Source organism: Artibeus jamaicensis, unplaced genomic scaffold (genome assembly GCF_021234435.1).
Source record: "Artibeus jamaicensis isolate MK-2021 breed Jamaican fruit bat unplaced genomic scaffold, CSHL_Jam_final contig_793, whole genome shotgun sequence".
In the NCBI taxonomy this organism is placed as follows: Eukaryota; Metazoa; Chordata; class Mammalia; order Chiroptera; family Phyllostomidae; genus Artibeus; species Artibeus jamaicensis.
The window spans coordinates 10,522,975-10,537,431 of NW_026521975.1; the positions used below are offsets into that span (position 1 = coordinate 10,522,975).

Consider the following 14,457-nt stretch of genomic DNA (forward strand, 5'->3'; position numbering starts at 1 on the left):
ACATTTATCTAGGATTCAAGGTACAGTCATACCTCAGTACTTATAGGCTTCAGAATTTGTCAAACCCTGTACTCATTGCATTTTGACAAGAAAAAAATTTTTCAGCACTAAGGGCTTGCTTGGTACTTGTCGGTTTCAGCACTAGTCACATTAATGACCAGTAGCAGGATACCACTATATTTGGATTCCAGGCCTACCCTAAAATTGTATGACCTTAAACAACTCTAACTCTCTGAATCTCAGAAGAGTCATAGCAAAATGCAATTGTTTAATCAGATTATCTTAAATACCTCTTCTAGCTCATCCACTCTATAAATTACAGTAATATGTTACAAACTGTTTTGAGACAGGGAATCTTAAAAGCAGAAATAAAATTACAAACAAAATACTAGAGTAAATTAGTGAAATAATTCAAATACTAACTGATGTTTAGTTTTGGGATATTTGTCCTTCGTTATCTAAAAGTTCAATTTTCCATGAGAAAAAGTATAAAAAATAAAACTTCAATTTTTCATTATTCAAAGTATAATATTTTTTCATTTGTTTCTGTTGGATGGGTTGCCACACTAGGTTATCTAGCAATTAGTTTAGAGATTGGGAAGCAGGTGCAAAAGTCTCTTTGGTACAACTATGTAGAATTTTATATTTTGATGGGAGCTACAGGAAACCTAGCAGAGCTGCAAAAAGAAAAAAGAAAACTATCATCGGTAGTTGGGTCTGTGAAACTTAAACGTGAAGAACCTACTACCTACCGAGCCCGAAGTTTCCTTCGGAAATCGGAAACCGAATGGCACTGGAGCCAGGAGCGCAGGACACCGAAGGTTACAAAGAAGGATGCGGTCTCAGACAGCAACCGCTCAGCCAACCAGGAAAAACCCGCTCTCGAACCGTTCTAGAAGCACGCATGCGCGAATCGCCGCTAGGGGGCGGGGCTTTGGGGGCGGGACTTGGGGTCAATAAGCCTGCGCAGACCGCTCGGCGAGGTGGGGGAGGGTCGTCCGTGTGAGTCTGTGTTGTTGTTCGGCGGCGGCGGCGGCGGCGGCGGCGGTAAGATGGCTGCCCACGGCGGCTCCGCGGCGTCCTCGGCGCTGAAGGGGTTAATTCAGCAGTTCACCGCCATCACCGGTAAGAGACGCGGTTACCGGAAGGTGGAGAGTGGGGTCTGGAGCGGGCGGCCGGTCTGCCCCAGGCCTCCCTCTACCTTCATGCATTACTCCCTCGGGCTTTACCCACAGCTCCCGTCCTCTCTCCTGAGGAAGACGCGACGACGGCGTCGGGTGTCCGGGTTCAGGCGGCAGACTGCACCCCCCTGCGCACCCCAAACCCTCATTCTCGGTCTCCTTGTAGTGTGGAGGGACACTCTCCACCTCCTGTCAGCCCAGATCCGGCCCGAGCCCTTTCGCGCCCGCCGGCCAAGGGACCTGGGGGCGGGTGAGGTGGGGGGGGCCCCGCACCCAGGCCACCGCCCTCCTTCATCATGTCTTCTCCGTGCATCGATGGGGTGCAGTGCATCCCCTCACTACCTTCTTCCTGTCTTCCTCGGCCTGGGCATTCTCCCTCTGTCCCTGGCCTGCCCTTCCCTTTTCTGGGCCCCTCGAAGCCTTCGCTGTGGCCCTGGCGTGTTCCGGCCCTCCCGCCTTAAACGCGAGGCTGGTGGGTTCGGGCAGCGCTTTGACGGTTCCCGCGGGATAGGCCGCCAGAAATGGGGGGAGGGGTGCTGAGGAGTACCTTCAAGACCGAGGTTTTAAGAGAAGAATTACGGGGGACCCCCCCCCCCATCTTAGTAGGGAAGGCCTGGAAGAATCCTGGATGGCGTGTCCCACCTCCTCATAATAAAATCATAGACTGAGACTATGGCGGCGGGGCCTTCTGCTGATAACATAGGGATGGCGGCAGAAACTTCTTGAGAGAAAACCAGTTTCTGGATGTCATGCCCTCCAAACCCTCGGTTTTTCTTTTTCTTTTTCTTTGGACTTCTGCGAAGGGCACATGCAGAACCTCTAACCGTCTGGAGGAAAGGCCCTAAGCCATTCTGTGAATTCTCTTACTTGTTTCTCTCTGATGGTGCTGAACTTTTTTTTGCATGAGTTATTAGAGGGCGGAGCAAATGATGTTCTCTGTGGAGTGATTTGAGAGAAGTGTACTCCATGTGCCGAGTGTAATTTTGCCGTTCTAGTTTGTCATTTTGGAAGGAGGTCAGAATGTTAGTTTTCTCCCATAGCAAATCTATACCCTATCTGGTAATTTATTAGATGCAGACGACAACAGTTACACTGTTAATGTTCGTAGTATTTGACGTGCAAGATCTGGTTAAGTAAAATTTTACATTGTTTTAACTACTACAGGTTATATGAATGTTGTTTTATAATTAAAGCTAGTTTTATCTTTTGTGCTACAATAATAGCTAGCTAGTTGATGCATTAGCTTCTGGGTATGAAACATCACATCAAAGTTGGTAAAGTAAAATTTGTAATTAAATTGGGATGAGGAGTGGAATAACTTTTCTTAATATTTTTAAACTTTGGCGATTGTATCGTTATGTTAAAGATGTGATGCATTTCCCAATGGCTAAGCAGATTACTGTTATTGGGGAAAATTAGAAAATTCTTGGGTATGTAAGTTAATAATGTTGATTATGTTAGAGTCTGTAGTGAATCAGATATTGAATATTATTCATCCCTTTTATTGAGGTTTTTTAGAGGTGGTTTAAGATGCGATCAGTTTAATTTAAGTTTTTGTGCTAACTACCACCCACTCCTTCAGGAACTCAGATTGTTTTATTCTCACATTATTTCTTCTGGCACAACATTTTTATTAGATACAGACAAAACCCAGAGTCTGGTGAGATAAAGTAACTCACTTACTTGCTTTAATTCCGTTTCTGTCTGCTAGCGTACACGACTTATTTCTTGGTCACAGGCCTTTCTATTTCTGAATCAAGTTGGAGACCCTCAGTGGACCATGGTATCTGAAAGTCTGCAAAAGGGAAAATACTGTAGATTGTTCTTAATGTATTATGAATTTCTATGAATAATTTTGGGGATTTTTTTAATAAGAAGTGATTAACTATTAGGAACATGATAGGCCTCATTAGTCTTTTTCATGTATCCTAAAAATAAAATTTGGGGTTGTGTCCACGTATATTTTAAATTTTAGTATTTATGATAAAAGTGTATTTGATATTTATGTATTTATCCATTGTTTGGATGAATTAATCAGAGCATAAGCTTATGCTCTGATTTCAGAACATTTTACTTACCTGGATTTTACTTATTTGGAAGCTCAGCATTCTGGTAAAAGCAATGCATTTTTAAAAATGTGAGTCCTAACCTTTTTTGTGGCATTTAGAAATAGAATAGAAAATTCAAAGAGTTTTAAGTGATCTTACTAAACAGAACATCTCTATATGAGTATGAAGTAATGACTGGTTTTTAAAAAATTACTAAAAAGCTACCACAACATGAAATACTTTTTAAAAATTCTCACTGGAGGATGTGTTTATTGACTTGAGGAGGTTTGAGGGGTAGAGAGAGAGGAAAAGAAAGAGAGAAAGAAACATTGATCTGAGAGACATTGATCAGTTGTCTCCTGCAAGCTCCCCAGTAGAGATCAAACCAACAACCCGGATGTGTGCTCTTACAGGGGATGGAACCTGCAACCTTTGGAGAATTGGTGGCCACTCCTCCAGCCAACCGAATCACCTGGCCAGGGCATGTAATACTTTTGAAAAAAGGAAAAAATAATCCAATTCTCATAACAATTATATATATTTTTATACTCACCTGAGGACATTTTCTTTTTCATTGCTTTTAGAGAGAGAGGAAGGGAGAGAGAAACATCTATGAGAGAGAAAAGCATCAACTGCTTGCCTCCCACACATGCACAGTTGGGGATCAGGATCATAGCGCCCTGACTGGGGATTAAACCTGCATCCCAGGCATGCGCCCCAACTGGGAATTGAACCTACAATTTTGATTATGGGATGATGCTGCATCCAACTCAGCCACACTGGCCAGGGCCACAGCAATATTTTTTATTTTATATTTTCCAATTCTTGTTTACATATTTTTATTTTTTAAATACATTGTGGATCATAATATACATAATTTAGAATTCCAGAATTTTTTAATATTCATGTTTTTTCTTTTTTATTATAGAATTCTGAAATTTTAAGTTGACATTGCGTCAGAAGTATTTTTCCATGCTCAAACTCTTTGATAAGCAGGTAGACAAGGGAAATGATGGTTTTTTGAAGTAATAATATTGAGAAGTTATACACCTTTACCATGGATGCTGTTAGAATCATTTGAAGTTGCATAGAAAACTAGCCTTGTTTCTTTATAGTCTACCGCATTTTATGTTACTATTTGATCTCCCTTGATGTTCATCATATATGGCCTTGAAAGACTGCTGATAATGATATACAGATCCTGTATCATAGAAATGTACATTTGATACTCTGTATGATCTTATTAATCAGTGTCACTCCAATAAATTTAAATTATGTAATTTTTTAAAAATCAAAAGTCATGTAAGAAAGGTCATATCGATTCCCAAAATATGAAGAAAGAATATGCTGCTGGATCTAAAGGTAATTCCATAAATACAATTTAAAAAATGTTTTAAACTAAAAAAAATGTTTAAAAGTATGGCATTACCCATAAACAGCAACTTGGGCTGACATCTAGCCATATATATATAAAATGCACAGATGTAGTCAGAATAATTATTGAGATAAGAGATACATAGACACTAAAATTGGTAAAAATGGTCATTCAGGAGGTAAGGACGAATTGTGAGGGAATAGAGAGTACTCTGAGAAGACAAGAGCTTGCTAGTATAGGATTCCAAAGTTTTGTGCATAGAAGGCATTCATATACTTAATGAGAATATAGTACCTCAGTTGTAAAAGAGACCTTAGTTTAATATTTCTCTAAAGTTGTTGAATGAATGCATATTTGTTATAGAAATTAGAAACTGGTGTGTGTGGTATTTGTGTTTTTGGCTGATTTCCATTCATAGTCTTTTTTATAATATATTTCTCTTGGGTTAGTATTAAAATATGTTCAAATTCTCTGTCAGGAAAGGCGGTTGCAAGTGTCTAGATATCAAAAGAAAACTCTTGGAATTTTAAGGACTGTTTTAAAAGGTGATAATGATGTTTGAACAGAAATTTAGGGAGGTAATAATTTTTTTTGAGTTTGAATGGAATCTTACTAATGCATTCCGTATTTATTGATATATTGCTATGTGCCAGGTATCCAGATCCAGGGGATAATGCCATGAGCAGGACAGGGTGTAATCCTCAAAAGCTTGAAGTTTAATGTGAATACGGTCTCAAATATTGATATGAGTGGGAAGATGTATTATGGAGGTCAAGAAAGACTTCTCTGAACAGAAGAAATAATTTCTTAGCTAAAATCTAGAGGAGAAATGTTTCTAGCAGGAGGGACATGTGTGAAGGCCTGGAGGAAGTAGGGACAGACATACCCATACAGAGACAAGAAAACAAAGACAATAGGTTTAGGGAATTGATCATTTCAAACAAATAGAGCATAGTTAGTGGGAGATGCAGTACATAGAGCTGAATAGATTAATTGAGTGTCAGATTAGGAAGGGCCTTGTAATCCAAGTTAAAAAAATCTTGAATTTATTCTGAGTGCAGTGGGAATCAGTGAAGTTTTAATTAGGGAAGTGACATTCGATAATCAGATTTGGATTTTTTAGAAAAAGCTACTTGGCCATAGTGGAGAAGAGGCAGACATAGTGATCAATAGAAGACTGTTGTATTAGTCCAGGAAAGACAGCTGGTGTCCTGAAATAAGTCAGTGGCAGAGAAGTGGGCTCTGAAACACATGGGAAGAAGTTAGAGGAGTCAGAACCAAGCTTAGGATTCTGTTCTGGACATCTAGGTACATAATGCTGCTATTTGTGAAGGTGTAGGGTAGTAGGAGTTTGGTTGGGGAGAAGATGGTTAATTCAGTGTTAGATTAGTTGTTGCCTGTGGGACTTCTAATTAGAGCTGTTTGATAAGCATATAAATATTTGGGTCTGGAAGGAGGAGTGGCATCTGAGAGTCAGTCATATTGGTGGCTGTTGAAACTTTAAAAGTAGATGACAGCTTGCTAGGAAGTGTCATGTGAGAAAATACTAGGCTCCAGAACACAAAGCTGAAGGAACACTAACATCTGACAGACTGCAAAGATAAACCAAAGATGGAGGAGGAAACCCAGGAGAGTGATGGTACTTTGAACATCAACAGTATGGAACTACCTCAAATATGTAGGCACTTTAGGAAGCCAGAAATCATTGGATATTCATACAAATGGAGGAGTTTTTTTTGGGGGGGGTTAGAGCTGGATGGTTTCTTAGAAACCATTATTACTCATTTTGTGAGTTAATCAAATGAGAAATTAAAGGCCCAGAGAAGAAAAGTGACTTAGGTTAGTCCTTCTCAACTTTATATGTAGGAAAGGACCTTTAAAAAAAATTCAAGACCCTATCTGGGTAGCTCAGTCAGTTAGAGCATTGTCCTGCCACGCCAAAGTTTTGGGTTTGATCCCACCCAGGTCAGGGCACATACATAATCAACCAGTGAATGCATAAATAAGTGGAACAAATTAGTGTTTCTTTTCCTCTCTCCCTTCTTCTCTTTCTAAAAACTAGTCAATAAAATTTTTTTAAACATTCAATCTTCATATACCAAAATTTTCATAAAAAACAATTAAAATTAATTGCTTGAAAATGAAATAAAAGTAACAATATAAATATAAGCGCAAATCTTTAAAAATTAAGGTATAATGTACATACAATAAAATCTACTCTTTTCAATGTATACTTACAAGTTTTGATAAGCACGTACAATCATGTAACCACAGGATGTACAAGAGTTCTATCATTCTCAAAAAATTCCTCCTACCCCTTATAGTCAATTTCTCTCCCCACCTGTAGCCTAATCTTTTGGTCTGTTAATAGTTTTTCTTTTCCAGATGTGATATAAATGAAACACAGTATTTAATCTTTTGAGTCTGATTTCTTTCACTTAGCATACTGTATTTGAAATTCATTCATGTTGTGGTATGAGTAATTCTTTTTATTGGTGGACAGTATACCATGTTTGTTTATCCTTTCATTAAATGATTGGCTAATTGTGTTGTTTCCACTGTGGGGAATTATAAATAAAAACATTAGTGTATAAGGTTGTTTTGTCTCCCTTTGGATAAGTACATATGAATGAGATTATTGGATCATACAATAGGTGCATAACTAAGAAATTGCCAGTTTTCCAAAGTCACTACTCCTGTTTTGTATGCCCATCTGCACTGTGTGAAAATTCCATTTGCCTGTTTGGTATTTTAAATTTTTTGTGGTCACTTTAATAGGTGTGTAAATGATATGGCGCATTGTGGTTTTAATTTGCATTTCCCTAGTGATTAATGATATTGGTCATTTTTTCATATGATAATTTGCTGTCCATAAATCTTTCAAGCCTCAACTTTTTATTAAATTCAACAGACATAAATTGCTCTGTTGTTACTCTGTCAGATTGCTGTACAAGTGTCTAAATTCTTACACTGAAATTTCTGTTTTTATCTTGTCGTGGGCCAATAATGGGTAGCTGTTCTGCGCTGGTCTAGTTCAAGATAGAATAGGGACTAGAACACTGGTGTCTTTACTCCCAGACCCATGCATTTTCCTCCATATCACTACTTAACCTTTCTATAGGCTCCTTTTGTTGATCTAACAAAAATTAGGTTTGTTTAACTGGTCATTTCATTCCCCTATATTAATCATTTCATTCCTTTGGTACTTAATAAATTTCTTTTTCTGCATACACGGTTTTGTTTTCTTTTAATGTTTTTTATTATGAATGCTTAACAACTCCAGAATGGGAGACTGATGAGAAGGTCAAACTTTTACCTTATCTCTTAAAACTGTCACCCTACCCTGGCTGATATAGCTCAGTGGATTGAGCGCAGGCCTGCGAACCAGAAGATCGCAGTTCGATTCCCAGTCAGGGCACGTGCCTGGGTTGCAGGCCATTTCCCAGCCAGGGATGCACGAGGGGCAACCATACATTGATATTTTTCTCCCTCTCTCCTTCCCTTCCCCTCTAAAGGTAAATAAATAATTTTTTTTAAAAAAACCTCTTGCCCACTCCCATATCTTTAATGGGCAGTCTAGTTTATTGTGTTGTCATTTCTGTGCTCTATCCCTCTGTGTCAGGAAGGATTCTATAGAGGGATTTTTTTCCCTTCCTTCCTTCTTTCCAATTTCCGTGACTGCCATACTTTGGTTCCTTGATAGTAGGTGAAGAGACTATCCTTTTGCTACTCAAAGTAGTGTAGAGACTAGGCATAAGGTACTACTAAATATTGGTTCTTGCTTCCAGTTGTGGTGGAGACATGGACTTTATTACAGGTTTTGGGCTATCTTTTGGGCTGTTTGATCACTGGTCAGGTGACATAGAAGAATCAGCCAAACAAGTGGAATAACAAATCGATGTTTCTGTCTCTGTCTGTCTGTCTTTCTTTTTCTGTCCCTTCCTCCCTTTCCTTTTTCTCTCTCTCAAATCAGGAAATAAAAATAAAAACGCTAATGTCTAATGGCATGCTATCAGGATGTGTGGGGGCCTTTGGGAGGTGATTAGGTTATGCGGATAGAGCTCACATAAGCTCTATTCAGTGTCCTTAAAAAAAGAGCATCCAGAGAGTTCTCTTGTCCCTCCTGCCATGTGAGAACACAGAAGTTGGCTGTCTGTGAAGCAGGAAGGGGCCTGTACCATACACCAAATCTGCTGGAGCCTTTATCTTGGACTCCCCAGCCTCCAGAAGTGTGAAAAATACATGTTTGATGTCTAAACTATCAAGTTTATGGTATTTTTATTTTTTATTTTGATTTTATTGATTATGCCATTACAGTTCTGTTCCCCCCCTTCATTCCCCTCCACCCCCTGCCCCCACCATTTCCCCCCTTTAGTTTATGACCGTGTGTCTCAAGTTCTTTAGATTCTATATTTCCCATACTATTCTTGCCCCCCCCATCTATTTCTACCTACTATGTATGCTACTTATTTTCTGTACCTTCTCCCCCCTTCTCCTTCTCCCACTCCCCTGTTACTAACCCTCCGTGAGATCTTCATTTCTATGTTTCCGCTCCTGATCTAGCTGTCCTCTTAGTTTGCTTTTGTTTTAGGTGTGGTTGTTAATAACTGTGAGTTTGCTGTCCTTTCACTGTTCGTGTTTTTTTAACTTCTTTTTCTTAGATAAGTCCTTTTAACATTTCATATAATAAGGGCTTGGTGATGATGAACTCCTTGAATTTGATCTTATCTGAGAAGCACTTTATCTGTTTTTCCATTCTAAATGAAAGTTTTGCTGGATAGAATAATCTTGGATGTAGGTCTTTGGATTTCATGACTTGGAATACCTCTTTCCAGCCCCTTCTTGCCTGTAATGTCTCTTTTGAGAAATCAGCTGGCAGTCTGATGGGAACTCCTTTGTAGGTGACAGTCCCCTTATCTCTTGCTGCTTCTAGGATTCTCTCCTTCATTTTAATCTTGGGTAATGTAATGATGATGTGCCTTGGTGTGTTTCTCCTTGGGTTCAACTTGTTTGGGACTCTCTGAGCTTCCTGGATTTCCTGGAAGTCTATTTCCTTTACCAGGTTGGGGAAATTCTCCTTTATTATTTGTTCAAATAAGTTTTCCACTGGTGGCTGTTCCTTTCCCCCTTCTGGTACCCCTATAATTCAGATGTTGGAGTGTTTAAAGATATCCTGGAGGTTCCTAAGCCTGTCCTCATTTTTTTGAATTCTTGTTTCTTCATATTTTCCTGTTTGGCCCTTTTCTTGTTCCTTATGGTCCACTCCCTTGATTTGAGTCCCAGTTTCCTCTCCATCACTATTGGCTTCCTGTGCAGTTCCATTCATTTCAATGAGTTTAGCCTTCATATGTTCCTCTAATTTGTGACTAAAGTCAACCAGTTCTGTGAGCATCCTGATCACCATTGTTTTGAACTGTGCATCTGAAAGTTTTGCTGTTTCTTCATTGCTTAGATTTATGGGCTCTGGGGCTTTGAGATCTTCTTGGGCCATGTTTGGTCTGCTCGCTCCCGTTAAGTCTGAGGAGCGGAGCCTTAGGTGTTCACCAGGGCGGGGCTGCCCAGGTCGCTGGGTTGTGACACTGTATGTGGGGGCCGGGTCAGAGCGAGGAAATGGCGGCCCCCTCTACTACCTCTGGCTGCTGGGGCCTGCTCGGTCCCGTCTCACCGCCCACTCCCCCGCTGGTCTATCTTCTCACGACCACAGTCAACCCACTGCCCTGTGCCCTCACTGGGTCCACCGGTTGCAACGCCATGCCTGGGATCTGCCTGCCTGAGTCCATCTGACTGAGTTTTCCTGTGCAATCCCGCTCCGCCAGCTGCTGGCTTCTCCTCTCTTACTGGTCCGGCTGAAGAATTTGTTATCAGACTTCTGAAAAGTTCAATTTTCTGTGTTCTGGCTGTGTTTTCTGTTGCTAATATTTTATTGTCTCTAAACTTGTTTGTGTGAGAAAGCACGGCGTCTCCACCTATGCCTCCATCTTGGTGGAAGTCCGGTATTTTTATTATAGCAGCCTGAACAAGCTAAGAACATTGGGTTAGATTAAGGTATCCTGTTGCTACCTACAATATTGGGACCTCAAAATAAGCCCATTTAAGAAAGTTTTCAGGTAGTTTAAATCTGCAAACTTATTAGCCCCTACCCCTTAGAAAGATACATTCTTTATTCTGAGTATAATAAGAGAGACGTTCAAATTTTTTCAGCTGACCCATCAGAAATTGTTATTACCCCTTATAATATAGATGAAACTTGTAACTATCATTGTTCCTTCCCCCTATATCATTTAGACTTCCTTTTCCTCTGTCCTGTCAGTTAACCTTCACTTCCTCATATTCCTCTGTTTAGCTCAGTGGGGGTATTATTGATCTTTTGGCAAGGACACTTTTTGTTGTGTAGGACTGTTCCATCCATTGCAGAAGATTTTGCACATATTAGTTTTTTGTGGCTGCTGTAACAAACTGCATGACTTAACACACATTCACTCAAAGTTCTGGTAGCCAGAAGTCTATAATGAGGACATGTGTAGTCTTTGGGGGAGGGTGGTCAGTTTTCAAACTAATATAGCACCCCCAGCTTCTTTCCACTGAATGCCAATAGTACCCCCATCCCTAATTCATGAAACACCAAAAATAGTCTTTCATATTACTAAATGTCTCTATTTCTGGACCTTAGGAACCACTGGTATCTTTAATTATTTTTCAGTTATCTTCTGTTTCTAAAATGACACACTAGGTGATGCAAGTGATATACTTAAGAATGACTGATTATGTAAGCACAGATGGCTCAGATAATTTGCCTTTATCTAAGAAAGTTAATGGTGTACTTTGCTTCTTGGGCCCCTCTCTAAAACTGTCTTCTCCAGTCTTGCTGTGGTTTAGCATGTACTTCCCTTTCAAGCAGTCTTCATAGGTAGATTGTCCCTTTCCCCCGCATTTGAAAGCTCTTATAGGTCACCATCCTGAAAGCTCCAGTGTTGGAGTATGCATCTCTCTGCTAGAACAAACTACCAGAGTAGTCTGCCTATAGAAACCTTTTAACTTTGAGAATCTACTGGGTAGGTAAGTACATTAAAATGGTGGAGTACAAGTAGACACTGAACTTGTAGACTACCATTTAAGAAGTATAATAATACAGTACAGTATATAACTGGATATGGTATAAAAATATTAGGGAAGCATTGAAAACCTCAGGTTTTATGAGAAATAATAGGAATTGTGAAATTGTTCATTAAATTTTTGTTGTTTTTACAAACAAACCCCATGAGTTTGTATTTAATTACCTAACATAAAGTTGGTTGTTGTGATATGTGAGCGCCTCCTTTACTTTGTTGACCTTAAAAATAAAATGGTTATTTTACCAGCAAATATACATTTATTTGGGAACAGCAAAGAATTGTAATTTGGGACAAGCAAGTTATAGCAAAGCCACAGGCAAGTCCAACAAACAAAGGGGAGGAAAGTTACGGAGAAAAAGGAGAAAGATGGGAGGGTTGTTTTGAAAGTCCATTGGAAAAAAGCAATGAATAATAGTTTAGAGAGATGACAGTTCAAGGACATGAAAGTTTTTCATTCCTTGAATGAAGAGTTGCTGTGATAATCGATTTCTTGTAGGAGATGCAATGTACATCTTATTGGGCCTCTAATTCATTTTTTCCTGTTGAAGATTTCTTTTGTTGGGGTCTGTAATTGAATTTTTCCTGTAATTGACATGGAGTGGTACTGTGGGAGAGCTCCCCATTCTAGCCTCCCAATTCCATTTTAGTGAAGTTTCCCTTTATTTTCTTTTTTTAAATTTATTTTTATTTATTTATTACTTTTTTATTTTTTTATTGATTATGCCATTACAGTTGTTCTATTCCCCCCTTCATTCCCCTCCACCCTACCCCCCGTCCCCACCATTACCCTCCCTTTAGTTTACGACCACGTGTCTCAAGTTCTTTAGATTCTATATTTCCCATACTATTCTTGCCCTCCCCCTATCTATTTTCTACCTACCGTCTATGCTACTTATTTTCTGTACCTTCTCCCCCCTTCTCCTCCTCCCACTCCCCTGTTGCTACTGCCCTCTTGAGATCTTCATTTCTATGTTTCCACTCCTGATCTACTGTCCTTTTAGTTTGCTTTTGTTTTAGGTGTGGTTGTTAATAACTGTGAGTTTGCTGTCCTTTCACTGTTCATGTTTCTTTAACTTCTTTTTCTTAGATAAGTCCCTTTAACATTTCATATAATAAGGGCTTGGTGATGATGAACTCCTTGAATTTGATCTTATCTGAGAAGCACTTTATCTGTCCTTCCATTCTAAATGAAAGTTTTGCTGGATAGAGTAATCTTGGATGTAGGTCTTTGGATTTCATGACTTGGAATACCTCTTTCCAGCCCCTTCTTGCCTGTAATGTCTCTTTTGAGAAATCTGCTGACAGTCTGATGGGAACTCCTTTGTAGGTGACAGTCCCCTTATCTCTTGCTGCTTCTAGGATTCTCTCCTTCATTTTAATCTTGGGTAATGTAATGATGATGTGCCTTGGTGTGTTTCTCCTTGGGTTCAACTTGTTTGGGACTCTCTGAGCTTCCTGGATTTCCTGGAAGTCTATTTCCTTTACCAGATTGGGGAAATTCTCCTTTATTATTTGTTCAAATAAGTTTTCCACTGGTGGCTGTTCCTTTCCCCCTTCTGTTACCCCTACAATTCGGATGTGGGAACGTTTAAAGATGTCCTGGAGGTTCCTAAGCCTGTCCTCATTTTTTTGAATTCTTGCTTCTTGACTCTTTTCTGTTTGGCCATTATTTGCTTTCTTCTGGTCCACTCCATTGATTTGAGTCCTAGTTTCCTCTTCATCACTATTGGTTTCCTGTGCAATTCCATTCATTTCAATTAGTTTCGCCTTTATATGTTTTTCTAATTTGTGGCTATAATCAACCAGTTCTGCGAGCATCCTGATCACCAGTATTTAAACTGTGTGTCTGAGAGTTTCGCTATTTCTTCATTGCTTAGATTTATAGGCTCTGGGACTTTGAGATCTTCTTGAGCCATTTTTGGTCTGTTCGCGCCTGTTAAGTATGAGGAACGGAGCCTTGGACTCCCAGGTTGCAGGGTTGTGTAGCTGTATGTGGGGGCGTGGTCAGAGCGGGGAAATGGCGACCCCCTCTGCTGTTTTGCGTCTCTGGGTGAGGAGCAGAGTCTTAGGTGGTTCACCAGGGCAGGGCCCCTGAGGTTGCTGGGTTATGGCGCTGTATGTGGAGGCGGGGTCAAAGCAGAGAAATGGCAGCGCCCTCTGCTGCCGCTTGCCGTTGGGGCCTGCTGGGTCCCGTCTAACCGTCCACTCCCTCGCTGGTCTTTCTGGGCACAAATGCGTGACCACAGTCAAATCTTGGTCCTGCTCCCTCACTAGTTCCCCAGGGTTGCTCGCTGGGTTGCTCCCTAGGTTGCTCCCTAGGTCCACCTGTTGAAACCCTGCGCCTGGGTTCCGCGCGCCTGAGTCCGTCCGACCAAGTTTTCCTGTGCAACGCCACTCCACCAGCTGCTGGTTTTGCTCCTCTTACTGGTCAGGCTGAGGAATTCGTTGTTATCAGACTTCTGAAAAGTTCAATTTTCTGTGTTCTGGCTGTGTTTTCTGTTGCTAATATTTAGTTGACTCTAAACTTGTTTGTGTGAGAAAGCACGGTGTCTCCACCTATGCTTCCATCTTGGCGGAAGTCTCCCTTTATTAATTTTCATACCCTCAAAAAGTTTATATTCTTGAGATTACATTTAAAATTTTTTTAAATTTATTTTTAGTGAGAGGGTAAGGGAGGAAGAGGGAGAGAAAAACATCAATATGTGAGAGAAACATCAATTGGTTGCCTGTAGCAAACCCCC

The 14,457-nt window shown here is 40.2% G+C and overlaps 1 protein-coding gene across 1 annotated transcript in view; it reads left to right on the forward strand.

Annotated features, from left to right (window-relative positions):
- The first annotated feature begins 980 nt into the window (after positions 1-980).
- Positions 981-14,457, forward strand: part of UBXN7 (UBX domain protein 7) — a 58,130-nt gene continuing 44,653 nt past the window's right edge. The window contains exon 1 of the mRNA XM_037147402.2: positions 981-1,125. Within this exon, the coding sequence (XP_037003297.1) occupies positions 1,053-1,125 (73 nt within the window). The 5' untranslated portion in view covers positions 981-1,052. The remainder of the gene's footprint in view (positions 1,126-14,457) is intronic.